This window comes from Vitis riparia, chromosome 13, assembly GCF_004353265.1.
Source record: "Vitis riparia cultivar Riparia Gloire de Montpellier isolate 1030 chromosome 13, EGFV_Vit.rip_1.0, whole genome shotgun sequence".
Lineage (NCBI taxonomy): Eukaryota > Viridiplantae > Streptophyta > Magnoliopsida > Vitales > Vitaceae > Vitis > Vitis riparia.
The window spans coordinates 21919048-21946701 of NC_048443.1; the positions used below are offsets into that span (position 1 = coordinate 21919048).

The 27654-nt window shown below is 35.7% G+C and overlaps 1 protein-coding gene across 6 annotated transcripts in view; it reads right to left on the bottom strand.

Moving 5' to 3' along the window:
• Positions 1-2275: 2275 nt before the first annotated feature.
• Positions 2276-27654, bottom strand: part of LOC117928096 (pullulanase 1, chloroplastic) — a 50118-nt gene continuing 24739 nt past the window's right edge. For 2 of the 6 annotated variants that reach the window (XM_034847929.1, XM_034847927.1), the window contains 11 exons: positions 27020-27091; positions 18958-19014; positions 17314-17382; positions 17009-17065; positions 16819-16893; positions 4377-4465; positions 4076-4153; positions 3741-3879; positions 3018-3127; positions 2823-2922; positions 2276-2732 (listed from right to left, as the gene is read on the bottom strand). In XM_034847929.1, coding sequence (XP_034703820.1) covers positions 2622-2732; positions 2823-2922; positions 3018-3127; positions 3741-3879; positions 4076-4153; positions 4377-4465; positions 16819-16893; positions 17009-17065; positions 17314-17382; positions 18958-19014; positions 27020-27091 — 957 coding nt within the window. In that variant the 3' untranslated portion in view covers positions 2276-2621. Of the gene's footprint in view, positions 2733-2822; positions 2923-3017; positions 3128-3740; positions 3880-4075; positions 4154-4376; positions 4466-9169; positions 9270-16818; positions 16894-17008; positions 17066-17313; positions 17383-18957; positions 19015-27019; positions 27092-27654 lie in introns of those variants that run through there. The other 4 variants (XM_034847928.1, XR_004653507.1, XR_004653508.1 and 1 more) reach the window with 4 other exon arrangements.

A 27654-nucleotide genomic window follows, 5' to 3' on the forward strand; every position in this document is an offset into this window, starting at 1 on the left:
CTCTGAGGCTGTAACCAAACATCATGGCTTCCTCTCCTCTCCCCTTACACTTCTTCTTCATCCACACCTCTCCATATTTGCCACAAGAACAATATATTATTCTTCATTATTGCTTAAAGAAACTAGAGACAGAGAGAGAGAGAACAAGAAGATCTAGCTTGGAAGAGATTGCCAGTGAATATGCAACCGACTCTCTAATATTTTATGCCTTGGTGTGTGTAGATATAATAATTTTTCTACTACTTCACAAGGCATCCATGAGAGAGGGTCACTGGCTTCTGAGCCACTCCACATAACATGTTTGTTGCAACTAAGCAAACCCCTCCAAATAAATAAACACAACAGAATGTGTAAGACAACCCACATAGGTTTATTTTTTAATTTAATTTTATTTATTTATTTATTTTTAAAGTCATAACCCCATCAGTGTTTTGCACTGAATTTGGTGAAAGAATGTGGAAGAGAACCCACTAAATTTTTTGTTTCCTTAAGTGTTTGTGCACAGAGCTTGATCTTTGATCTGAATCCTCTGAATTCTCTGAATTTCAGGATCCACTTTACAGAAAGCACAAGTAACTCAACCACCTTTAAGGTCAGTATGTGAAAATTTTCATTTGAAAAAGGCACTTCCTTTTGAGTGGTTCAAAATTTGGTACTAAGGAATGAAAGAAATAATAGTAAGAAAAATGGAGAGCTGACAAGTAATGTGGAGTGGAGTAGGGAGTCAATGCTCCACTAGCCTTTCTTTACTTGGAATTTTCAGTCTGAAATTCAGATAAACTCTTAGAATATTTAATGCTAAATACAGTTGTGTTGTGTGGCAGTGACCCACTTGGATAAGCTGACTTATATGTGAGATCAATTAAAAAGAAGCAACTCAGGATAGGCATGAGAAATGAATAGAATTTAAGTAAAAATAAAGTATTGGGAAAGGCAATTTTGCTTGCATCACCAGTGGCCACCAACTAGGTCAGCCGTAGATTTTTATTGGCCTAACATCAGCATAACAGAAACTTTTTCCTCTGGAAACGTACTCTAAGCATAATAATTACTATTTTTTTTGAAGATTGAAGTATATGATATTAAGTAACCAATACTGAAAGAAGTTGGATTTTCTTTGATAATGATGAGGATGAGACAGATTTGTATGTTAAGCTAGATGTGGGTGATGATGGTGGTGGTAGTAGCAAAGATGTAAATGAGATGCAAAAGATTGGAAGGCGATCCTTTGCTTTCAAGGATAAGGATTTGCTGCCTACTCCACCCAAGTTTAGGTACACATAACTACCTTCTCTCTAGTCTTTTCCTCCCACTTCACATTTGCCTCATCTCATGAGGCAACTCACAAAGCAAGATACATCCTTTTCTCCACTGAAATTTCTAAATTCAAATCATTAGAACCATCAAACAGTACGTTTGATTATCCAGCAACATGCAGGCATGATCCATGATGTTACTGATGACATAGCTAGGGCTGAAAAAGAGTTGCCTTTGTCAATCTGAATATAGGGACCTGAAATTGAGACATATAATGCACATGGGTATGGTGGCATTGTCATGTTTTCACTTCATTTTCAAGAGGGCGGCATCTGATGGCAATATCTCAAAGTATGTCAGCAAGGAAAATGGTTGTTATACCAAAAACACCACTGAGTGTTGGTTTATAGGTAAATCTTGGCTGTAATCTGAGGTCATACAAAAATCTCAATCTCATTTGGCTGGCTGGGTACTAGTAATCCATGCCATTTGCTATTAGTTCATATACTCTGCAGATAGAGAGGAGACTTATGGGATCTGAAGTTGTACAGTTTAGGACAATGCCATTCTGAGAGATTGTATCAAAAGATGTTGAAAATGCTTTAATGAGTCATCCAACCATTCAGATGAACAAAAGTTATCCATGCATGCAAGATTTTAAATCCATAAAGCATGAAATTTCAAGGTACTTTGATGATATAATATCGTTCTAATACCGGGTCTCAATATTTCTATTTGATGGGGCCTCAGGTACCTTGGCTGTGGCACCTTTGCAGAGAACCTCGAGCAATATCTGGGTATAATGGCCTTCCTGGGCATGCTCATGAGCTCATTTCCATCAGCCAAGCGAGCAGCGCACCCATGAACACTCCCTCTCAATTTAACATTTCATCTCAACAATCCATCTCTTGGGCAAAACCTCGAAGAATGGATGACATAAAACAACTTAAGATCCTTTACGATATGCACTTCGGTTCATCTGGCCTGTTCTGTTCCTGATGCAGCCATGAATCATAGATTGCTTAACAATGCAGAAGGTATTCAATTGCAAAGAAGATTATAAATGAGTATCCATTTCATTCTTCTGCAGGATATAGCAAACTAAATTCTTAAATGAGCACATACTGATCCAAGGTAAATGCATTCTATTATGTGTTACACACACTTGCTAATTTACACTCTTTTTGGCAAAATTCACTTCAAGTAAAAGAAGACTTTGAGACACAAGCATGTGCATGTTGGTATTTCTTGCTTCATCCTCTCCAGGAAGCCGAGATAGCTGGTGTACCTCCATTGGGGGAATTTCCAAAGTTCTTGGCTAACCATGGCACATATCAGATGCCTTCAGTAGGGATGCATGCTACTCAGATTTCCCTAGGCTCAACAAACACAGATGTCGTCCTTGGGGGCACAGTGAAGCACCCAGATGATGCTTCATAGGTTGAGTTCTTGATTACCCCATCACTTGACATCACCTGCATCAAGGGCTCAAATTGAAAACACATTATTGATATTTGCTACAAGAACAATCACTTCTGATGGCAGAAGCACATGACTGACTATACCTGTACTGGATGCAATTGAAGAGTTCTTGCCTGCAGTGCAGGGCTAGCAAATTTGATCTCAGTTGGACTTGGATTAATGATGACAACAATATACGAGTAGCTGTTTGAAACAAAAACGGTGAGAACACTATTATCCAATCAGATAATTGACACCAGCATAATAAGCAAGAAAGAAACAAATTTAGGTTTACCCACACAGGATCAAGTTGAGATAAGCCAGGGACACCTTCATGGCCATCTTCAATGCTCATTACTATGATGCCAGGGACCCATGATGGACCAGTATTATGGAAACGCACCCGTGCCTGAAAAAGGAGCATCGTACCACATTGTCAAAGAATTTCCATGAGTTCATTGGTAAAATGTCATATGACATTGTAACAAGTGTTTGTTCATTAGTTGGTGCCTTGAGCCTAATTCCAGTTGCAGTTGCAGTGGAATTAAAGAGTGAAGAAAAGAGGGAGAAGGAAATCAAGAAGCACAGAATTATCAATGCAGTAAAAATTCTACTGACATGGGTTCATCTCTTGGAGTAAAGTAAAATATCTAACCACAACTACTAGCTTGGGAAGTGGCTAAAACTTATAACATAGAGATAGAAAGCAGGAAACACAATGCCAAAAATGAACAGTAAGAGCCAAGGAAACATTCAGCAATCTACTACATATATATATATATATATATATGACTTCACCATCGTGGAAGCATTCATTCAGAAGTGGGTATCCCTGAAATTTTTTATATGTTTCTCATATAAGAAATAGAAGGCATGGAAATCCAGTTTCCTTCTTATATTTTTCTAGCTAGACAAAGATGTCTCCTTTTCCCTACGCACATTGCTTCAATCCCCTCGGATGATACCTTAGTATCTCACAACAATGTTTTATATGAAAGTGCAGGGATGATATCTGTACTCACTTGGATAGCATTTGCTGTCCTTAAGCGGAAGAGTGGTGAAGAGTACCTAATCTTTAATAAATTTAAGAAATTTTCAACTGCAGCAATTATGTGATTTTTCTGAGGCTTAAAGGATAAATCTGCCAATCTTGGTTTAATCCTGAAACAAGAGACAGGGTCCAATATATCAGATAGCATGTTCTCCAAGACAAAATGTAAGGAAACAATAATCAGCAAAGAGTTCTCTGCATCACAATATTAACTCTAAAAGAAATTGATCAGAATAATTCAAATTGTTTTGAAACTAAAAACAACACATTCATCAAATGATGAATAGATAACTAATAAATGCTTACAGTGGCCAATTCTTTTCGTTTTTCTCTTTTGGTGGAAGGCCAACACCCCAGTTGTTAGAATTGTAGCTGAAGTCTAGCCTGCAACAATAAGATACAACATCACATTTGAGGTAAAACGTGATACGCCAGAACTGATAGTGAAGTCTCTTTCGTATCAGATAACAGGGGCAGAGATGTCTATATAATTCCATTATGGTAGAATCATGGAATTCAGCAGAGAATGAACTCAGGGCTATGCAAAATGTATACAAAAATAAATTCCAATATAAAAACGCTTTTATATTAAAAATTGGTAGTGGACCTGTTAAACCAGTCACCAGAGTTGTACGAATCACGATCAATAGATTTTGAACGTAGCATCTCATCACCAGAATGAAAAAAAGGTATTCCCTAAATAAAAAAAAATCATTTACCATAGGTAGAATAGTAACACATAAGAAACAAAACAATTATTGGCAAAGACACATTAGATGTTATGAAGGAATATATATGCCTCTTTTTAAATAGGGAAATAAACATTTCACCATCAAAACAAGAGATAGGATACAAAGATTAGCAGTTCTTCAAACCGAAGAAGGAAAGAGTACAAAAGAAAGAACAAAATGAGCTTCCAAAGTGTATCATACTCTAAAATCTGTCAATGGGAAGAAAATTCCCTACAAAAACCTTTTAACAGGTAGGCTCCATGCTTTGCCAACTCAACTGTTGGTTGGTTGATCTAGGCCTCCAGTGAAAAGAAAATCACATCTCTTTAAAGACAACCAAAATTTGACAAATCCATCCATTCTATCTATAAATGACCTTCCCCAGAGACACCCAACAAAAGAAAACTGCATCCCCTTCCACAAGAAGTCTATAGTACCGCAGAGATTTCACCTCCAAAAAACCTTTCCATAAAGCTAGACTCTCTACTTTTATAGCTAGCCTAGAACTAACAGGCTTCAATCACACCCTGATCATCCTGCCACCATGATCTCCAATGACCCTCCAACACATCTAATAAAGATATGGCTTGTTCAATCAGTTCCAACTACAATAATTTAAACATGGTTAAAGTGCTAAATGGTCAAAGTTCCAAACTATTCTAGTGGACAAAGAGGTAATAGATATTAATATGAATTCCACTTCAAACTGTTATAGAAATTTGAGAAGGATGTTCCATCATTTATATATGGGACAAAAAACGTTATAGACGTACAGGTAAATCCATACCAGAATAGAAAATGTCATTACCCATTGCATGAGCCACCAAAGTGGAATCCGGGGAGGGACAAATTCGAAAATTTCTTTTCAAGGAAATAAATTCTACTAGAACTCTAAATGGTTAGGGGAATTGAATTTGCAAAATAAATTTTACCTTTTAAACTATCTAAGTACACTATCCACTTATGATTTTCCAAACTATAAGTTCACTAGGCATGGAAGTTTTAGTCTAGGAATGCACTTCCCTGGTTTTACTCTAGAAAAGCACTTATTCTCAGAAACAACTTTTCAGCGCTATTAGAAAATTTCTTATGCAAAATGGAAAGAAAAACCCATGAAGGTGGGTGACAATTTTTTTCTCAAGGACAAGCTCTAATCAATTGGAAATGGACAATAGATCATGTTCTGGCATGATATCTGATGTGAAAGTAGACTGCTGAAAGATTGTTTCACTAGGCTATTTAATGTAACAGCTCACAAAGAAGGTTAGGCCTCTGAATGTTGGAATGGGAGAAGATGAAATCTCAGTTATAGAAGAAATCTCTTTAACTTGAAGGAGGCTTTGGTGGATTCTGTGTGTCCTTTTTGCTGGACACTTTTAATTTAACACCTTTTTGTTTTGACTACAGAAAAAAAAAAAAAGGAAAACAGACAAACCATGCATGCATGACCCAATATATACACACTAAAAGGTACCACAGAAAGTAAAACCATGAAAGGTTTTTTTGGATAAACTTTTATTTTATTGCTCTAATCTTCATAACACAGGCTACATCCATTTAAATAACCAGCAGATAGATAATTCCTAATCTAAAAATAAGGAAATTGAAAAACAAATCTGATTCTAATCCTAATCTGAATAAAACTTCGACTAGTACAAAAAAACTAGAATTCAAATAATTCCTCAAATCAAGGAACCTATCCATTCTAAAATTTGAGTCCAATTTGAACTAGTCTAATCAAACTAACTTCCCAACACTCCCCCTCAAGTTGGGACATAGATGTCTATCATACCCAACTTGTCCACATTATCTTCAAAGTATTCTGTCAGGATCCTTTTAGTTAAAACATCTGCAATCTGGCTTTTGGATGGCACATATGTCATGCATATTTCCCCTTGCTCAATTTTTTCCTTGATAAAATGTCGGTCCACCTCAACATGTTTTGTTCAATCATGGTGGACTGGATTGTGGGAGATGCTTACAGTTGCCTTCTTGTTACAATACATCTTAGCTGGAGGATGAATTGTAATCTTTAGTTCTTCTAATACTCTCTTGATCCACAAGACTTCACAAATTCTATGAGCTATCGATCTAAACCCAACTTCAACACTACTTCTCACCACCACATTTTGTTTTTTACTTCTCCATGTGACAAGATTTCCAAATACAAATGTACAATAGCCATATGTTGACCTCCTATCTTCTATAGACCCCGCCCAATCTGCATCTGTGAAGGCCTTTATTTTGAATTGATCGTGCTTTCCAAAGTGAAGTCCTTTTCTTGGGGTTCCTTTGAGACGCTGCAGTATTTTATAGACAACAATCATGTGTACTTCATATGGAGAATGCATGTACTAATTAACTGTACTTACTGCAAAAGCAATATTCGGCCTAGTGTGAGAGAGGTAAATGAGCTTTCCAACCAACCGTTGGTATCTTCCTTTGTCAACTGGATCCCCTTTTTCAGTCGGGACTATCTTGTGTCTTGAATCAATCGGAATGTCGTTGGGCTTGCAACAAAGGATCCCTGTTTCCTTGAGTAAGTCTAAAGTGTATTTTTTTATAAACAGAGATTCCTTCTTTTTTTTTGGCAATCTCCGTTCCTAGAAAATACCTTAGTGCACCAAGGTCCTTTACCTCAAACTCCTTAGCTAGGATCTTCTTCAAAGCTTCAATTTCTACATGATTATTGCCTATTAAAATCATATCATCAACATAAACTATGAGAACAGTTATTTTACCCTCATCAGTAGATTTGTAAAACATGGTATGATCTAAATGTCCTTGAGGATAGCCATATTGTTTTACTACTCTTAAGAGTCTTTCGAACCATGCCCGAGGTGCTTGTTTGAGACCGTAGAGAGCTTTCTTCAATTGACAAACTTTATTGGAACTTCCTTGTTCAAGTCCTGGTGGTACTACCATGTAAACCTCCTCCTCTAATTCCCCATTGAGAAAAGCATTTTTTATGTCCAGCTGCTGACAAGGCCAATCATAGTTTGCAGCCAGAGAGAGAAGAATTTGGATTGTGTTCAATTTTGCCATCAGTGCAAAAGTCTTCTGGTAATCTATCCCATAAGTCTAAGTAAATCCTTTAACAACCAATCTTGCCTTGTATCGTTCCACCGAGCTATCAGAATTGTATTTTACTAAAAAAGCCCATTTACATCTCAATTCTTTTACCTTTCGGTAGGGTAACAAGTTCCCACATTCCATTTTTTATCAAAGCTTTGACTTCCTCCACAACTGCTGCTTTCCATCTTGGATCACCAAATGTTTCTTGTACATTTTTTGGAATTTCTATGGAAGAAAGGTGAGAGGTAAAAGCAGAAAAAGACGAGGATAATCTATGATAAGAGACAAAATTAGATATGGGATGAATGGTACAGGATCTAACACCTTTCCTAAGTGCTATCGGGAGATCTAAGTCACTAGGCACTTGGTCTACATGAAGTAAGGAATGTGAGGGGGAATGAAGAATTATCCAAACCTGATTCAAGCACTATCTCCGATGTGGCTTCATGGCAAGGTGTGAGTGTATCAGGTACTATACACCTCCTTCAGCAGACTTTGAACTGTGGTGTAGACTAGGTTGTTGGTGGCAATGCTTTATCTTCCCATGCATTTGACAATCTGTCATGTACTCGAACTATTGTTGGGTTTGATTGAACGAAAGGAATGGATGGAGAGATTTGAGTAGACACTGGACTTGTTGCTGGGAGTTTAGGAACCAGAAAAGGAGATTGTGGAATTTTCCATGACGAAGCTTCAGTAGAATTCTCCCCTTGAAGCGAAGTGTAATAGGATTGCTATTCAAAGAAGGTTACATCTTTAGCGATGTACAGTTTCCAATTAACAGGATCAAAACATCTATATCCTCTTTTAGTTGCTGCATATCCTAAAAATAAGCATTTCATAGCCCTAGGATCAAGTTTAACACGATTATGTGAATGAACATGTACAAAAGCAATGCACCCAAAAATTTTAATTGGTAGATCTTGGCAAATTCAAGAATCTGGGAATGAAGCAAGAAAAATAACAATGGGAGTTTTAAAATTAAGAACTTTTGAGGGCATCCTATTGATCAAATATGCTGCTGTAAGAATGGCATCCCCCCAATGTATTTTTCTAACATTCATTGAAAATAATAAGGACCAAGCAACTTCTAAGAGGGGCTTATTCTTTCTTTCGGCAACTCCATTTTGTTGTGGAGTATCTACACATGATTTTTTATGAATAATCCCATTAATTGATAAAAATTCTCCAAGAACAACATTTATATATTCACTACCATTGTCGGTTCTAAGAATTATAATGGACGTTTGAAACTGATTTTTGATCATTGAATAGAAATTTTTGAAGGTTTGAAAGACTTTAGATGTTTCTTTAAGGAGGTAAACCCAACAAATTCTTGAATGATCATTGATGAAGGTAATGAACCATTTTGCACCAATTAGATCTGTTACCCGAGATGGTCCCCAATCACTATGTATGAGAGTAAAAGATTTAGAGGACCTGTAAGGTTTAGCAGAAAATACTAATCTGGTATGCTTTGCCATTTGATACACTTCACATTGAAAATTGGACAACCTTTTATTTTTGAAAAGTTTTGGAAACAAGTATCATAACATCGTTTCATGATCAAAAGGTAAAGATAAAACACTGCTACCAGCAACAGCGGCTTGTCCTTGCACAACTTCACGGTCATCAAAGTGGTATAGACCTTCACACTCACATGCACTACCAATCATCCTCCCCGAAGCTAAGTCCTAAAAAACAACACCAGTAGAAGAATATTTAGCTACACAATTGAGATCTCTAGTGAGTTTACTAATGGACAATAAATTACACGACAAATTTGAGACATGTAAGACTAATTCAAGACAAAAAGTTTTTGTCAGGGAGATGGTTCCTTTTCCAACGACCGGGGTATATGACCCATCCGCAATTCAAACTTTCATATTACCAGCACATGGTACATATGTTGTAAATGAAGTGGATGACCAAGTCATGGGATATGTAGCTCCGGAATCAATGATCCAAGGTTTATAAGAATTGACTAAGGCACTAATGGGTATTGAGTTCTACCTTATTATGCTAGAAAGCAAGATGGTGAGGGATCAACATTTGGTGAACCTAAGACAGAAGTGGATGTAGTGTGTGGATTAAGGAGATATTGCAAGACATCTAACTGCTCCTTGGTGAATGGTGAAGTGGTTATTTAGTTGTTAGGGTTCTCGGATTCACTATGGTAGGCTTTGGAATTGCAGTCAGGTCTCGGGTTTCTCCCAATAGGCGGCTTCCCATGGATTTTCCAACACGTATCTCTTGTGTGGCCTAGTTTTTTACAGTGGTCACACCAAGGACGATCACCCTTTTTTCTTGGTCACTAGTCATTTGGTTGAAAAGTCTCCCCACCATGAATAACCAGGGTAGAAGTCTCAAATTGGCTAGATTGTTGTTCTCCCAACATCACTTTCCGCCTACTCTCTTCCTGTCACACCTCAGAGAAGATCTCCCTTATAGATGGCAGCGGCTCTTTTCCCAGGATTCAACCTCGAACCTCATCGAGTTCCTTATTGAGTCCTACCAAAAAATCAAATGCCCTTTATTTTCGAGAATCTTGCAATAATGGGCACTGTCTTCAACACACTTCCAGTCCATATTAGAAAATAAATCAAGTTCTTGTCATGCATTTTGAAGGATATTATAGTATTGTGTAACACTATAACTACCATGTTTAATATCTTTCAACTTAGTCTTAATTTCAAACATTTGAGCAGCATTACCTAGATCTGAATAAGTCTCTTAGACTACATCCTAGAGGTCCTTGGCAATAGAAAGAAAGAGGTAGGTCTGCCTAATAGCTACCTCCATGGAGTTGATTAACCAGACCATTACCATGGAATTCTCAGAATCCCAGGTTTGGTACACAGGATCTTCTGATTTAGGTGCTTTGTTGGTGCTTGTGAGATAGCCCAACTTTCCTTTTCCTCTGATGAACAGCTTCACCAATTGCGACCAGTGAAGAAAATTACGTCCATTTAATTTATGAATCATAATTTGCTGGGTTGGATTCTCTGTACCGCCTGGATTTGTTGCTGGAAATTGTAGCTGTGAAGTCCCATATGAGGCATCAGATTCCTCCCTGTGAGTTGCGCCAGTCATAGCAGTCTTCACCATCGTTCTACTCTCCTTTTTTTTTTCTCTCTAGCTCTGATATCATAAAACTGTGAAAGGTTTTTTTGGATAAACTTCTATTTTATTATTCTAATCTTCATAACACAGGCTACATCCATTTAAATAACCAGAAGATGGATAATTCCTAGGCTAAAAATAAGGAAACTGAAAAATAAATCTGATTCTAATCCTAATTTGAATAAAACTTTGACTACGTACAAAAAAATCAAGGAACCTATCCATTCTAAAATTCCTCAAATCAATGAACCTATCCATTCTAAAATTTGAGTCCAATTTGAACTAATCTAGCCAAACTAACTTTCTAACATAAAGTACACAAAATAAATCAAACCATCCATCTGTACTCTCTCAGCATATTCTAATTCCAATGCAGCCCTACGAACATGAAAAGGATGAAATAAGATGAGGTGGGTTAGATCAAAGTTTTTAAAGGCGAAAGTGTAAGGCGAGACGTTTTTGTGTTCATGAGGCGAGGCGTAAGCCTCGAGGCGTTGAGGTGTAAGCTTTTTAAGCCTCACATTATATAATTAATTAATATTTTAAAATATATAAAATAAAATAAAATAAAATAGCATAAATAATAACAGGAAAACAATTCATTAGAATCATAAATAAAAAAAACATACTAGTTCCCTACTTTCACAAAAAACCATAACAAAGTCATAAAATAGAAAATAGATTCAACTATACTAATAGTTTCAAACTTTAACAAAGAGCCATAACTAAGTTATGAAATAGAAAATAGAGTCAAACATAATAATAGTTCTAAACTTTTACAAAAAATCCATAACTAAGTCATGAAATAACAACTAGAGTAAATTGTTTCAACTTAAATCCTCCTCTCCAAGGTCATTCATCCTCATCCAATGTATCAATAGTAGGAAAATGTCCACTATCATGTATCCCCATTTCATGTAAATCTTCATCTTCAACAATTGGTGTCAAATTCAACTCCTTCTCTTTGCCTTTGCCTCCACTTGTACCTAGCATAAAGTATTAATTAGGTGTAAATATTATAAGTTTTTTTATTAATTTAATCAAATTTATGACTTCAATTTTTGAGTACTTACTTGGTACTTCATTATGTTTCCTTTCGTAGAAATGTAAAGAAACCATGTGATCTGATGATGCTTGAGTCTCTTGGGAGTTGGATGACACAACTCTAATAGCATCAACATTGAATAACTCATTATCTTGAAGCCAACAAAGATCAAGGGGGAGCAAGGGATCTTCTTTCTCTGCAATCCATTCATCATCCGAATCAATCTCCTCTACCAAAATTGGATCAACATTTTGTTTCCTTTGTAAACTTCGCTCTCTCAATGTAGTGTTGTACCTCAATCTAGTGTTGTACCTTACATACACTAGAGCATTCAACCTTTGATGTTCAAGTCTATTTCTTTTTTTTGTATGGATCTACAAATAATAAAAGAAACAAATTTATGTTTTAAAATGAAATAAAGTTCACTAACATTGAAATAGAAATATATGCATAAAAATTTACAAAAATAGAAGTATTACTGATTCAAATGTGCTCTAATTTCTTTCACATCCCGAAGCACTACAAATAAGGCTAAGGACTCGAATAGCAAACTTTTGCAACTTCGGTGTTGAACCCCCAAACCGCATCACCAACTTATAGGACTTCTTAATGTTCAAGAATCAATTGCAATACGACTCCCAAATTCACCCATTGCTTGGTCATATGAGTCCAACTGAATGTCAGCTTTTAAATGTTCTTGATAATCCAACATCCTATCCATGCATTCAAATAATCCCTTCCTCACCTCATCAACATTAGAGAACTTATCTCCATACCGCAATTGAGGATTAAGATAATAACCTGCTACATGTAAAGGTCGATGAAGTTGCAGAGTCCATCTTGCATCAATTTTTCTCCAAATTGGGCCATATTTTCTCTCCACGCCCCCACAATTAAATGCAATATTCTCCTTAGTTGAATCCATCAACTCATAAATATAACCCATGGTTGGTCTTTCCTCTGAATCAACCTCTCTCAAGACACTAACTAATGGAACAGTGGTCTTTATGCAAAAAGCAACATGAGGCCAAAAATTTGGATCAAACAATACTGTACTTCGAGTTTTCACACCATCTACCTTTTCAGCTCATGTGCTTGAACACCATTTTTCTGAGGAGAACATTGCTATAAGAGCTTGCTTTTGCTTATAAAGACTTTGGAGGGTAAGAAATGCAGTAGCAAACCGTGTAATTGCTAGACAAAGAAGTTCATGATTTTTTGTTAATGTTCTCATCAAGCTAAGAACCCAAGTATGTCCATATATGAACTTCACTACTTGCCTAGCTCGAGAAAGTGTAGTAGCATGAACATTTAGCTTTCCAATATTCTCCAACATCAAATCAATACAATGAGCAGCACAAAGAGTCCACCGCAATCTTCTCCTTTTTTCCATAAGCCTCATTCCAGCATTCACATAATTAGAGGCATTATCAGTGATGACTTGCACAACATTATCCTCTCCAATTTCTTCAACCACCTCATCAAGATATTTGAACATCAATTCCCCATTTTTTATTGTATCAGAAGCATCAATTGATTTCATAAACCAAGTGCCAGTAGGACTATTCACCAAAAAATTAATAAGACACCTACTCTTTCCATCTGTCCAACCATCTGACATAATTGAACATCCATATTATTTTCGAGCTTTTTTGTGATCTTCCATAATGATACTTAGGTCATTCACCTCTTCTTTAAGAATCCATGTCCTCAATTCGTGCATAGATGGAGGCTTAAACCCGGGCTCAAAATTTGCAACAGCACCCATCATAGGAAACCAATAAGGATCATTCACAGTGTTGAATGGGAGACCTTTTGAATACATAAACCTACCAATTTTTCTACACACTTCCTTCCTTTCTTCTTGCTTCCACTTTGAATTCAAAGTACTTTGTCTAGGTTGTGAAGTGATAAATTTATCCATGGGTCCCCTAGGAATAGGTTTCCCACTCCCACTCCCACTCCCTAATGTCCCTATTGTTTTAGACAAGTCACTCTCATGCATTGAAGTTGGATCCATACCAATTTCTTGGAGCAATTCATTTCTTTTTCGTTTTTTGATCCTTGAAATTGGCCAATGCCTCTTTGCATTCCAATCTAGCATCTTCACTAACTTTGTTGCATGGTTTCATACCATGATAAGTTCCGGCTAAGTGATGTTTGAGTCTATTCACCCCTTCCGCACATCTTTGATTGCAAAATTTACATCTTAAATATTGCTCCCCGGAAACTTCAACAACATACTTCCACACAAAATCTTTTCTTGAATTTTTCAAATCGGAGTAACTCATTCTAAAAAAAAACACCAATAATAATATTCAAATTTCTATATAACAATATAATTGACTAAAAAATAATAACAAGACATAATTGAAAGAAATTTAAAAATGAAATACAAAATTTAATTGATTTAAATTTAAAAAAACCAATATTTTTTTAAAGGAATTTAAAAATTATATGCATAAATTTTAATTGGGATTTAATAATGAAATAAAGAAAATTTGGGTGGAAATTAAAATTAAATCAGAAATAAAAAAATAATTTTAAGCAGAATATTTAAAAAAAAAATGGATGAAGAGAGAAATAAATAACAGCTTACTGGCTAAGAGCTCCAACACTGGCTGAGAGCTCCAATTGGTCAAAATTATATATATATATATATATATATATATATATATATATATATATATATATATATTGGATGAAGAGGCCGTTTGAGAGTTAATTTGATAATAAAAAATAAAAAATAAAATTTGATGAAGAGCCGAATGCCGAGGGAGACGAAGAGGGAGAAAACTATGGGAGATGAAGAGAGGGGAAAGTATGGGAGACGAAGAGAGGGAGATCGCGAGTTCGCGACATACCTGGAAATGAATGAGAGGGATCATCGCCGGAGAAGATGCACAGCGGTTGGTCGCCGCCTGAGGTTGAGCACTCCGTCACCGCTTGAGGTAGGGTTTCGTTTTGAGCTTTTCTCCCAATTTGTGTTTGCTAAAGTTTTTAATCGGGACTCGAGTTGCTATTTCAGGGATTACTTAGGGTTTTTTTTTTAATTTCTGTTTATGGCCACATCAGCTCCCACAAAGCGTACGCTTTCTTCTTGGAGCATAAAAGGCGTCACACCTCACTGGAAAAGGCGTACGCCTTTCAAGAGTCGAGTTTTATTTCTTACGCCTCAAGGCATTTTAGCCCGGCCTCGCCCTGAGGCGTGCTCGAGAAACGCCTTTAAAAACTTGGGGTTAGATAGCAAAGTCAAATTAATTTGACCCAGAAAATCATGTTGTCAAAAAATTGTGTTGCCCACTAAAATGTATGAAAATTTTGTCGAATAAGAACATTGAGGGTTCATAATAGGTATCCCAATTGAAACCAATAGACAACTCCATACATGTAGTTTATTTTTAAAGTCCCATTTTTCCCAATTTTTAGTAGGAAATATCAGTATATATTTCTGCAGAATTAAAGCTGCTTATAGGAATCAATCATGGATTCTTCTTCTTCTTCTCTTGTTTTCTCTTTCTCTTTCTTTTTCTTGTTAGGAAACCAAGGATATATCAGTAGGTGCATAGGAAAAAAATGGAGTGCAGTCTAAGAACGCATGAAGTATATCAAGTGTGCCTAAAAAAAACCAACAAGACGAAGAAGATAAATAGGCACTGTGCCATCTTAACTGTCAATGAAATCTAAAAAAGCACCATTATCAATCCCCAATGAATCATGAGACCAAGTAAAGAAAAACTTAATGAAGATATTTTTCATCATCATCCCAAAAGTTCCAAGCCCTAAACAATTCTTCGATATCACTACCCTTGTACCAAATCAAGCAAACAGGGGCAACTTCCATATCCTCTTGCAGCCTTGGTACAGGAAATTCCCATGCCAACCCAGTAACATCTACTTGGCAGAATGGGGAAGCACCCATGAGACTCCAAACAAGGAGAATAACCAAGTACAGAAACAACAAGGCATCCCACAATGGTTAAGGATATGGTCAGCCAACTCTTCATTATGCTTGCATTGGCAACACCAAAATTTGCAAAAAACCAACCCCACTCTATGAGCTAAGGTGAGGTGAGAATGGTCTTTAATGACTTAGGGTATATGTTTTTTTTAACTTTTTGCTAAAAACAATTTGCTTTCAAACTTTAGGTTGTTTGTTTATCTACTTTTTCATAACTTACTATAAATTTTTGGCTGGATAAAAAAGGCCAAAATATTGGTTTTTTCTATATAGGAAAAGTAACATGTTGGTTTTTCTTTACTTTTTAATGCTTAATAGAAATAAAATATTACAAACACAAATAACCTAATACTTAACAGTATTAAACACTATTTAGTTTTAAGTTCTATTTAGAATTAAGGAAAAAAAACAAACACCACCTTAGTCAAGAAAGAACCCCTGCCAACTATTAGAATTAATTGTGACCTCCACCACTTTTGAGCGCATTTCATTACTATATAAGAAGAAAGTTGAATAACATGCTAAGCTTTCTAGCTTCCCAAGCAAAAAACAAAGCTAAATTCCACATTTTAGAGAACCTAGAGGCATAGGAGGCCTTAATTTCAATTTTATCGAGGATTCATGAGTAGAAGCTCTTTCCCAAGCAAACTTCTTTTTAAGGACTCTTGATTAGATTTAGCAATTTTGACCCAGACCTGGAGAGCCTAGTTAATGGGCCAGGTTCAGAGTGAACTATTACAAGCATTAATTTGGTGCAAATAGAGGGTGCTTCAGCTAGGCAATGAAAACCAGCCCAAACTCAAGCTACTTGAAAACAACTCATTGTCATCTACACTGTTCAAAAACTAGCAGCACTATTGAGCATGTACAAGATATTTTTACAGGCTTGCAGAAAGCCAGATATTAAGAGATGACACGCAATCCCCACTCATCCATGAACATTTTTCCCTGGATGGTTCCCCCTTGCTTTTGGTGACCACTATCTTACTACAACCATAAGAAAGACTATCAAATATTTACCTACCATGTAATTCAGAGATATAAAAGTGATGGTACAAAATGAGCATTTTAGAAGAAAAATATCATTAATGAACATATGAAATACAGATGGAACCTGTGAAAGTGCTATTATGCTTGTTGCCAAATGATTTATCCTGCATCTCTCTTCTACAGAAATCTGCATTGGAGTCTATACAAGCAAAGAAATGCATTAGAAAAGCATATGAACAAACATCTCTTTTGGTGGACAATGGAATATTTCTCAGATTGCATATAAAGCATTGAAAGAGTAGAGTTGAGCCTACCTTCAGACTGACAATGTCGAATAGAGTTTCGTTATCATGAGCAGAAACATAATTGATCTGGAAAAAATAAAAAAATGTTGTGACATGGTTTCAGAAAATGATGTCCTTATCAGAACACAGCTACCGTACCAGATTCAGATTAAAACTTAACATGAACCCAATGAGGATTAAACACCACAAGCAAATAGTGATGTTGTAGATCTGTTCCATGGTGCATGTCTTGAAAACATAAGTCGAAGCACAACCAAACTAGAAATGTAAACATATGTGAGACATCTAATTGTGAATATGATGAAGATCCTTACTGTTTCTGTGGGGCATACGGTATATGCAACAGGTGTCCCATCATAAGTTGAAACTTCAGATCCTTTCACCTGAGAAAGAAATAATACTCTAAAAGTCATACACAAATGAAAGAGCAGGACTGCTGATGCCAACTGTAAAGAGTTTGGCTATCAACTAGTTAATCTATGTAAAGAAGTCAACTGAATAAGAATGTTTATAGAAAAGATAAAAGAAATTTATAAACCATTTATGTGCATGTGTGTGTGTGTGCCTACTTTGAACAAATTAACGTCTTTATCACTAATGTACCTTCATATAACGCATTAAAAAAATCATTGCCTTACATTTTTAGTCTTGTCTTGGGAATGGTATGATTTATCATCAACTCAAAACAACCATACAAATACATCAATGTAAAATGCAAATACGCACACACACACACACACACACACACACACATATATATATGAAAAGTTCTCATGTATGTATAAAAGATGCATAACAAATTTCTGATCCTAGGCTTAGGCTAGACTATTACAGAGCCATATATATCCCAAAGAAAAAAACCAAACAAGCAAAAGAATTTAATTGGTTTAACTAGTTCTGATAAGGTCCTTCAGATCACAAATATCTTCATCAACTTCTAAGAGACTTAGTCTTTGTTCAAATTAACATCTTATGTACCTTCATACAATGCATTAAAAAATTATTGCTTTGCATTTTTAAGTCTTGTCCTGGGAATGGTATTTGATTTATCATCAACTCATAACAACCATATGAATAAGTCTATGTAAAATGCACATACATACATGCATATATATATATATATATATATATATGAAAAGTTCTCATGTATGTACAAAAAATCCATAACAAATTTCTGATCTTAGGCTTAGGCCGGGATATTACAGAGCCACATACATACCAAAACAAAAAACCCAAACAAGCAAAAAGATTTAATTGGTTTAACTAGTTCTGATAAGGTCCTTCAGATCACAAATATCTTCCTCAACTGTTGAGAGACTTGGTCTTTAAGAGCTATGTATGCATGTATACATACGAAGAACTTGATTTCTTTAGCCAATTTAAAAATTCTAAGAATGACTTGGTTATGACTTGGTCTTCAAATTCTATACTTGTATGTATCCAAGCATGTATCTAAGTACACGTGTGTGTATCCACAATGTAAGTAGATAGGTATATTTGTCGATATGTAGGTAAGTAGTATATGAGCATAATTATGTATGTAGATATGTTGGTATATATATATATGAATATCTGTCTTTATGTACGTAGGCAGGTACATATGTAGGTATGTACATAGGCACATAGGTACACAGATATGTATATATGTATGTATGTATGTTTGCACATACATAGGTATATAGGTACATATGTACGTATATGTGTAGGTACATACCTAGGATGTAAGTTGGTGGATTATTAAAGGCCAAATAGAAAATAACTGCAAAAGATAAAAATGCATAATGTAATAGATAGGCATAACAAATAATATCCAATTTCATAACAAACATAAGAAAAATGAGAATAAATTTTATTTAAGGTAAACCTTCCATAAAATATTAGAAAAGTAGTACAAATTTAAATAGCATAACAAAAATGCAACTGCATCAAACTTCACCCAATGCAACCCCTTTCTTTACCTCTTCCCCTTCACAATTAGTCAGAACAAAGTCCTTTAAGTTTGCAGCCATCCCAACCTGAATTACAAGAAATCTCTCTAATTTGAAGTATAATGAAGAAAGTACAAATAACATAAATTTCAAAAAAATGTGGATGTGAAGACAATGATTCATCTCATATTGTTGATAGAAATGGCCAAGAATTTTATTTTCCCTTTTTGATCCATTTTTTATTTCCATAAAGTTCTATACAAGATTCTCAAAATCCCTGAGGAAGACCAGGCAATAGAGGACTGTCTTGTGTGGCCTAGTAGTCTCTCCTGACTCCTCATTGTGAAAGGTCTAGGGTTCAACTTAAGGGTAAGGAGGAGCTACTAGCCACAGCCTTGAACTTCCAGCTCTCCCCTATACACATGCCTCCTATGGTTTCCTAGAGCCTCAAACTTCCAGCTATCCCCTATATAAGTCTACATGTTCTTTTCCCAACATATATAGAAGTAGTATATCTAGCGTCCCCTATAACCATATTCATGTTCATCTATGTTTTTTTACCAGCATAGATAGAAATCAAACTTCTATGCATACCCACTTCAATCTCCAAAATAAAATAACAATGTAGCTAGAGAAAATAAATTTACCCACCAATCAGAGTATTCAGGAATAAAAATTTAGAAAGTAGAGACATTTTTTTGCTGATATTAAACTAATATCCAGTGATAAACATACTGAATTGGTCTGAACTTATTTGTGTATGAACAACTTTTTCTGATAATTTCCATTCTTACAAAGGATTAGCTAACTTGTGTGAACAAAGTAAAGCTCAAGGTTTCTTTTTCTTTTTCTTTTCAGCGTCCTACTCAAGCCCTTGCCAGAAGGCATTACCTTAGATTCAAGCAATTTGCCCACCAAAAGGGTGTGGAATACGTTATCACTGCTAACTAAGGTTAATGAGCATTCCACTAGGACCTGAATCCCTAATGTCCCATTTGAGAGCACAACAAAGATACAATCCAGCCATAAAAGGGAGCATTAGACTGCAAGTCTTCTTATTTAGCCATAATGAAATCATTTACTACATTGCATCAGGCATAAACAATAGATACTCGGAATGTCATTTCAGATGACCAGTATTAGCTGACTAAGGATGCCAATTGCACCTGTAACTTGCAAGTTGGTTACCCATCTCGGTCCTATTGGGATGGGGACAATACATCTTTATTTCAAGTAGGGGTAGAAGTGTTTTTAGAAGCAAACCACATTGGATTTAGGACAGGAATAGGATTTTACTATCCTACCCATGCCACCCCTATATTTGAATAACATAGATGCATGCAGGGAGGATTTCATAAACAAGGTTCCAGGATTAGCTCATTTTCAAACCTTGTGAGATTGAGAGGGAATGTTGAATATATGCCACAATAACTTATTGTATTAGTTTTCCAACTTCTTATCTACTCTTTATCAAAGGCATATGGCCTACTATTTATTAAGTTACCAATTTGACCTAAAAGTTTAAGTTGTTAAGTAATAGGCCAACAATGTGTATCAAGCCAATATGGACTAAACCCAAACATTTTGCCTCATGGGTAGCCTATGAGCTTCTTATTGTGTTGGCAATTCCAGGACCAAAACCCATTCTATCCTCCCAACTTGGTACTTTCAAATCCTCCCTTGAACTAGTTTTGTTAAAGATCAATATCTCCATCAAGGTGGCAAAAGGCAATGGTTGGTGGCTCAAGATTGTGGATGGTTGTAAACCTGATCAACCAGGCTTTTCAAATGTGTGTTTGTGGTGAAATCTTGTAGGAAGTTTATGCAGTTATCTTCCAAGATCAGTCAAATAGCCAAATATGCAATTGATCCAACCTTTAGAGTGAGCGATGCATCTTAAGAACTCGAAGGGACAGTTTGGCACATGAATCTATTTTCCAGATCAAAATTTAATCAATGGACATACATTTTTTTTACACATTTTTTGATCAAATATGACCTGTTTGATTGATGCTCTTACTGTCAATTGTAACCAAATTTTCCAGATTAGAGTTTGAGAGAGAACAGCCACGAGAGACCTTCCCTTGAAGCTATTTATAAATTGGGATCGTTTGTTTCTTGAGAAAACCTTATGTTTTAAGCCGAAAACTAAATGTTTGCCTAGATTTTTCATCTACAAAATGGGTTGATTATTGTCCAACTAACCCTTCTCACTAGTTTTTCATCTATTGGGATAAAACCAAAGTGTTTTTTTGTTAGGGTACCAAAAGGAGGTCAAAATCATGTTTAGCAGTAATTCCCAATATGCTCCATATGAAGATGGTGTGAATCTGAAGTTTGGAATGTAGTAGGCAGGACTGGAGTTTTGGGCTAGATAAAACCTGGTACTCAGTGTTTTCTTCATAGTGGATTTTGCAATTGTTAGAGACCCTTGTTTTTTATCCTTTCAAAGATTTTCCATGTTAAATCTTTGTTTGTTCATCTCTCATCAACTCTCTCAATTTTCATTTAATTCTAAGAGCTACATTTGGTTTATTTTATTTGATATGATGTGGATGAGAGATAAGTATTAGCTCAGTAGTCATAATGGTGATATAAACTGTTATTTAAGTATTGTTTGGGAGAGTGTTGATTTTATTTGTATAGAACTTGCATATTTTAGTTGTTGGAAGAGTATTGCTGCATATATATTGGAGAATGTGTTTTTATTTGTTAATTAAAAAAAAAAAAAGATCAAGAGAATTATAATATTGTGGGTCAATCTTTCTAATTTTTAAAGGCACCTATTTGGTACCACCACCACATTAACAACTCCCCTTTCCCTACAGGTGCTAATCCATGTCAAAGATTCACTTTTGTAGAAATCAAGTTTGTTATGTTTTTGTTTTATTAATATTCTGTATTTTTAAATTCAAAATAGTAGGTGATTAGGAAGCTTTATCCCTTTGAATTTTTTGCCCCTATTTTCAAGGGATTTAGTTAGCCTGGATTCTATCCGATTGTCTCCTATTTTTTAGGGATTTATTTTAACCTAGTTTCTATCTGTTTGTTAGGTTTTTCTCTATAAATGTATTGGTTGTTCATTCCAATAAATCAAGTGAGCTATTCCATTTATTTTCTAGCCTCTGTTTATGGTGTCAAAGTAGTACCTCTGGTTCTAGGGTTTAATGGCTAAAATGGACAGAGTTGGGACAAGCATATTGCAGGGAGGAGAGGACGCTTCCCTCCAAATTACAGCCCATAAGTTGAACAGAAAAAATTACCTGCAATGGTCTCAATCAATCAAATTGGTTATTCAAGGGAGAGGAAAACTCGAACACTTGATTGGAGCCACTAAACCACCGAAGGAGGATGGTCCTACTTTTCAAGGATGGGATGCAGAAAATTCAATAGTAATTGCATGTGTGATTAATTTTATGGAGATTGAAATTGGCCAAACATACCATTTTCTGCCTACAGCAAAGGATGTTTGGAATGATGTAAAAATGGCCTACTCAGTTTTGGGGAATTCCGCACAAGTATTTGAGATAAAATCAAAGCTACAAGATACAAAACAAGGAAGCCAATCCGTGAATCTCTACTATAATGCATTGAAGAACTTATGGCAAGAGCTTGATTTATTTTACAAAGCTGATTAGAGGTGTATCTAGTGTAGTGTGAATTAAAAAAAAAATGATTGAATAGTAATAGTGTTTGAGTTCCTCACTTGTCTCAATAAAGACCTAGATAAAGTAAGAGGGAGAATTCTTAGGAAGGAATCATTACCTTCAATTCAAGAAGTATTTGTTGAGTTCAGATGAGAAGAAAGTAGAAGAAAAGTAATGATGGGAGAAGGCAGAGAATCAGACATAACATCCTTGAATACCAAAGGTTCTGCTTTGGCATGAAGGAGCTATGAGAACCTAGGCCATGGAAGTGAAGATCAAAAAACAACCAAAAAAGGAAAAAGAAACTGGTATGACCATTGTCATAGGCCTCACTATTGGGAAACCCCGGATTGCTCTATTCTCTTGCCCTAGATTGTTAGAGTGCATAAAAATTTATCCTAGGCTCTCTAAATCTATCACAACGAAAAACTTGGTATTTAAAAATAATATTGATACCACAGAAAACATAGATCTAGAGAATAATGCCACATACCTTTGATCTAAATGTTCCCAAATCGATTCTAGTCAGCGTATAGTAGATCTCATAAACACCATGATCTTCCACCCGATGACTCCTCCTTAAGTCTAGGCATTGAGATGATGGAGTTTCAAGGTTGGAGGCTAGGTTCTCTCTCTGGACTGTAGGGAGAGAATGACAAAGGGTTTCTCCCCTAAAAGGATATTACAGGCTTAAGTGACTTAAGTCCACCATGAGCTTGGATCACTTAATCTAACCTAAAAAGGTTGCTAATTGATTAATTAACCCAACAAGACTTTAATTAATCAATTAGCTCAATCCAGTGATATCGCTTACTTACCTTTGTGCCACCTTGCATAATTACCAAAACGCCATTTTACACAAAAGTGAACTAAAAACTCATTCAACCCCCATAAATTGTGTCATTAAGAAATATGAGCTCAAGTAGAAACCACTGGAACCCATAGGGTATTAGCTCCCTCATAATTTAATTTTGAAGTTGACACAACATCCCATTACAAAAAGTCAACTACACTCTAATACCCTATGTATATTACAACAAGACACCAAGTGATCGGGTCTATGACCTCTTATTCATTGTATACAATCTCCCCATGAATTGGTCATCCATAGTTTAACAAGGTGAAAGTTATCAACCTTTCAAGACTACCTCTATAATCCTTGAGTTACAGATCCTCCTATTATGTGATCAAATGACTTACTTTAACTTACTAAAAGCATATGTCAGATTTCACTAAAAGAATTAATATGCATCTACAAATTTCATGATCACATGTCCTTAGGATCACCCAAAAGGACACTATCTCAAAATCCATAAGATATCATGGAGTCTTTATTGAGAATACCAATTATTATTGGTTTCCATCAATAATGACCAAATTCATAGGAAATATATAATCAGCTTACAATCTCATCCGTAGGTCAAAACCACTACTAACTTCTATACAAGCTCAATATTCTTTCAATGTTGAGAAACAATACAATATAACAACTTGGTAAAGTCATGACTACCCAATAGCCTTATGTCATGACTCATTGTAGGTCCTATCCAATATGTAACCATACACATTAGTGTATTCATCATGGGAACCCCATCCCGACAATCAAGACCAGTCATCCCTCCAATTATAAGGTGATACACTACAGCCTCAAATGGATTGCCTAAGTTCACGAATCAACTGTGAACAAATCATCTACTTGCAAGAAACCCATGACTTAGATCTTCAGTGCAACTTTTAATGCACCCAAATCATGTACAATGCAAGAGATGTTAGGCCAAAATGCTTATAAAAAATAATGCAAAGATTAAGGATGGATAAAAGTGAACCTGAAATCTCATTAAATGAATAATGTATTCCAAAAATGTTACATCATGTCATACTTTTAAGGATTCTATCCTAACACTCACCACCCAAAGGAGGCCTATTGTAGGCTACATGGCAAGCCACCAAACTGAAACCAAGCAGGCCAACTAATGCAAGAGGTTTCTAAGCTAGTGTAGAGAATCATGCTACCATCAAATCCAACAATACTGGATGAGATTCACTCAATAGGGAAGAAATTAAAGAGCAACTAGACAACTTGTATAAGCTCCCAAATTAGTCTTAATCTTAGTCACAACCAATGGTCTATACTTCCTCATGCACTTTGGCCCAAACAAGTACATTTGTTACTACTCTTCATGTTGATCAAAATAAAAGGGAACCCTAGATCATTGATTTGGGCGCTTCAAATCATATGACCTGTAGTCCACATTTCTTTATTTCTCATTTTCCATGTCTAGTAACTACAAGGTAAAGATAGTCAAGGGGTCACTTTCCATTGTTGTAAGAAAAGGTTCAATAAAAAAAATAATAAAAAATAAAAAATCTTGACACTTTTTTCAATTCTCCATGTTTCAAATTTGTCTTGTAACCTTTTGTCAATTATCAAACTAACAAAAGATAAAAAAATGTGTTGGTAAATTCTCTCCATCTTGCTATGAATTTTGGGGAAGACAATTGGCAATGCTAGAAAACATGAGGGGTTGTACTACTTTAAGGAGGAAGAACCCAAGTATTAACAAGGTTTAGTTTCTAGTTGCAAATTTGCTTCTCTTTCTAGTATTCAAGAAATAATGTTTTGGCATTGTAGGTTAGGCCATCCTAACTTTCCTTACTTGAAAAACTTGTCTCCATTGTTTTTCAGAAATAAAAATCCATGTTTGTTCCAAATTCCAATGTGAAGTATGCCAACGTGCCAAACACAAACGTGCAATGTTTCTTGCTCAACCCTATAAATCTTCAAAGCCATTTTCTGTAATCCATAGTAACATTTGGGGACCTTCTAGAGTGACAAACATCTCTAGAAAAAAAAATGGTTTTAACATTTATAGATGACCATACACAAGTATGTTGGGTTTATCTCTCAAAGGAAAATTTTGGAACTAGCCAAATCTTTCAAAATTTCCACTCCATGGTCCAAAATCACTTCCAAACACAAATTTAGGTTCCATTCTATCTTGGGAGAATACCTAGCTAAACAAGGGATAATTCACCAAATTTCATGTGTGGAGACTCCATCATAGAATGAGGTTTTCAAAAGGAAAAATAGGCATTTACTAAAGGTTGCAGAGGCTTTAATGTTCACTATGCATGTTCCTAAGTACCTATAGGGAGAGGTCATCCTTACTGCCTCTTACTTGATAAATAGAATGCCATCCAGGGTCCTGAACTACCAAACTCCAATTTCAAGCCTTATGAAATCGTATCCTCATTTCAAGTCCATTAACCCTCTACCCTTTCAAATCTCTGTTTGTATAGCACTTGCTCATAATCATTCACCTAACCAAAGTAAGCTTGAACCCCAAGCCATTAAATGTGTCTATCTTAGCTATTTACCTACTCAAAAGGATTACAAATTCTACTATACGTTACAAAAAAATTCTAGGTGTCCAAAGGTGTGACCTTTGAGTCTCATCCCTATTTCCCAGCCACTTCTCTTCGAGAGGAGACACAACCAAGTGAAGATCGTCTCTAGGAATTATCATTGCCTGATCCTGCTTCGGTCCCTTCTGTTTCTTCTTCTTGTGTCATGGCTGAACCAACTATGTCATCACCAAATCAAGAAAACTTAGAAGCAGGGGGAGATTTTCAAGGGCTAAAGCAACCAGGGCTTCCTTTTTATTCAAGGAGATCCAATCCTTAAAGCAGACAACACCTCATGTCTCCTCATGGTTAAGACTTTGAATCAGAAGTGGCAAACCAAAATAATTCAAGTAATCTCAATTCCATTTCCATCTCAGCTTCATCTATTGAAAATGATCTTAGAGACGTAGATTTCCCCACTACCCTTATGAAAGGAGTCAAGTCATGAACAGTTGTTCCCATATCTTAGTTTGTGTCCTATGAAAACCTTTCACTTTCCTTCCATTCTTTTACTACTAATCTCTCTAATGTAGAAATTCCAAGGTCCATATAAGAGAGTCTCTATTTTCAAAGTAATTGAGGGAAGAAAAAAGAAGGAAAATTCTCAGCAGCCAAACCTAGGGTTTCCTGAGCAATTGGGCTTAGAAAATAAGGCAATTACTGCCTCTGAACAAGATCTTCAAAGGGGAAAATTCACAACAATCATTCATTAACCTTAAAGGGATAGAAAACCTTACATGGATAGAACGGCTGCCTTTTTATAACTTTTTAACACCTAACAACAATTAATCCTAGAACCGTGAGCATATTAATTCTACAAGTAAGCAGCAACCCCTAGTTAGTTCACAGATACAGCAGTATGAATAGTATAGCGCGCTAGCACTTTAGTTCTGTGAACACTAAGGCTACTAACTTGTTACTGCAACTTGATTCACATATTACTCTAAATATAAATGCTATGACTAAATAAAATAATTCAATGAAGAGGTGCAATACTATATATATGATGTTATTAATAACAATGTATTAAGATGATAAACCTGGATGTGATCCTTTGAGACAGCAAGCATACGCTCTGCAACTTCTTCACCACCATGGTCATGATCATTAGGCTGAAGAAGTAGAAGCAATTTCATTTACTGAAGTGAATTAAATGTAGATCATACAAGAACCATATAGGGAAAGAATCATCTTTTTCTACAGATAAACCTCCAAACTGTCCACAATGACACCTTCAACCAAAACTTTGTTTACATAACTAAATAAATCATTGTCCTGAAAGAAATATGTCGAAGGGTTTGATCAAATGAAATTTAGAATCTCTAAAACAACAGCATAAACAGTAGAGAGTAACGCAGACAATAGGTTGGTGACTGAATCTTGAAAAAGACCAGATGAATCTCGTAAAATAATTGTTGCGTGCAGAAACTTTAATATCACATATTAATACAAGAACATTGACATAAACAAAAAAATAAATTCACACACAAAGAGACATGGGATTCTAAAGTGATTTGGTCGCTCATGCCTACATCCACGGATGAGAATAAATCAATCCACTATATATTGAAAAATTACAGAGGATAGACAAAAAAAAAAAAAAAACAAATGTAACTCCCGAGCCCTAAAACAATCTCATGCCTCTATGCTCCTTGTATCTATACCCCAAACCTTG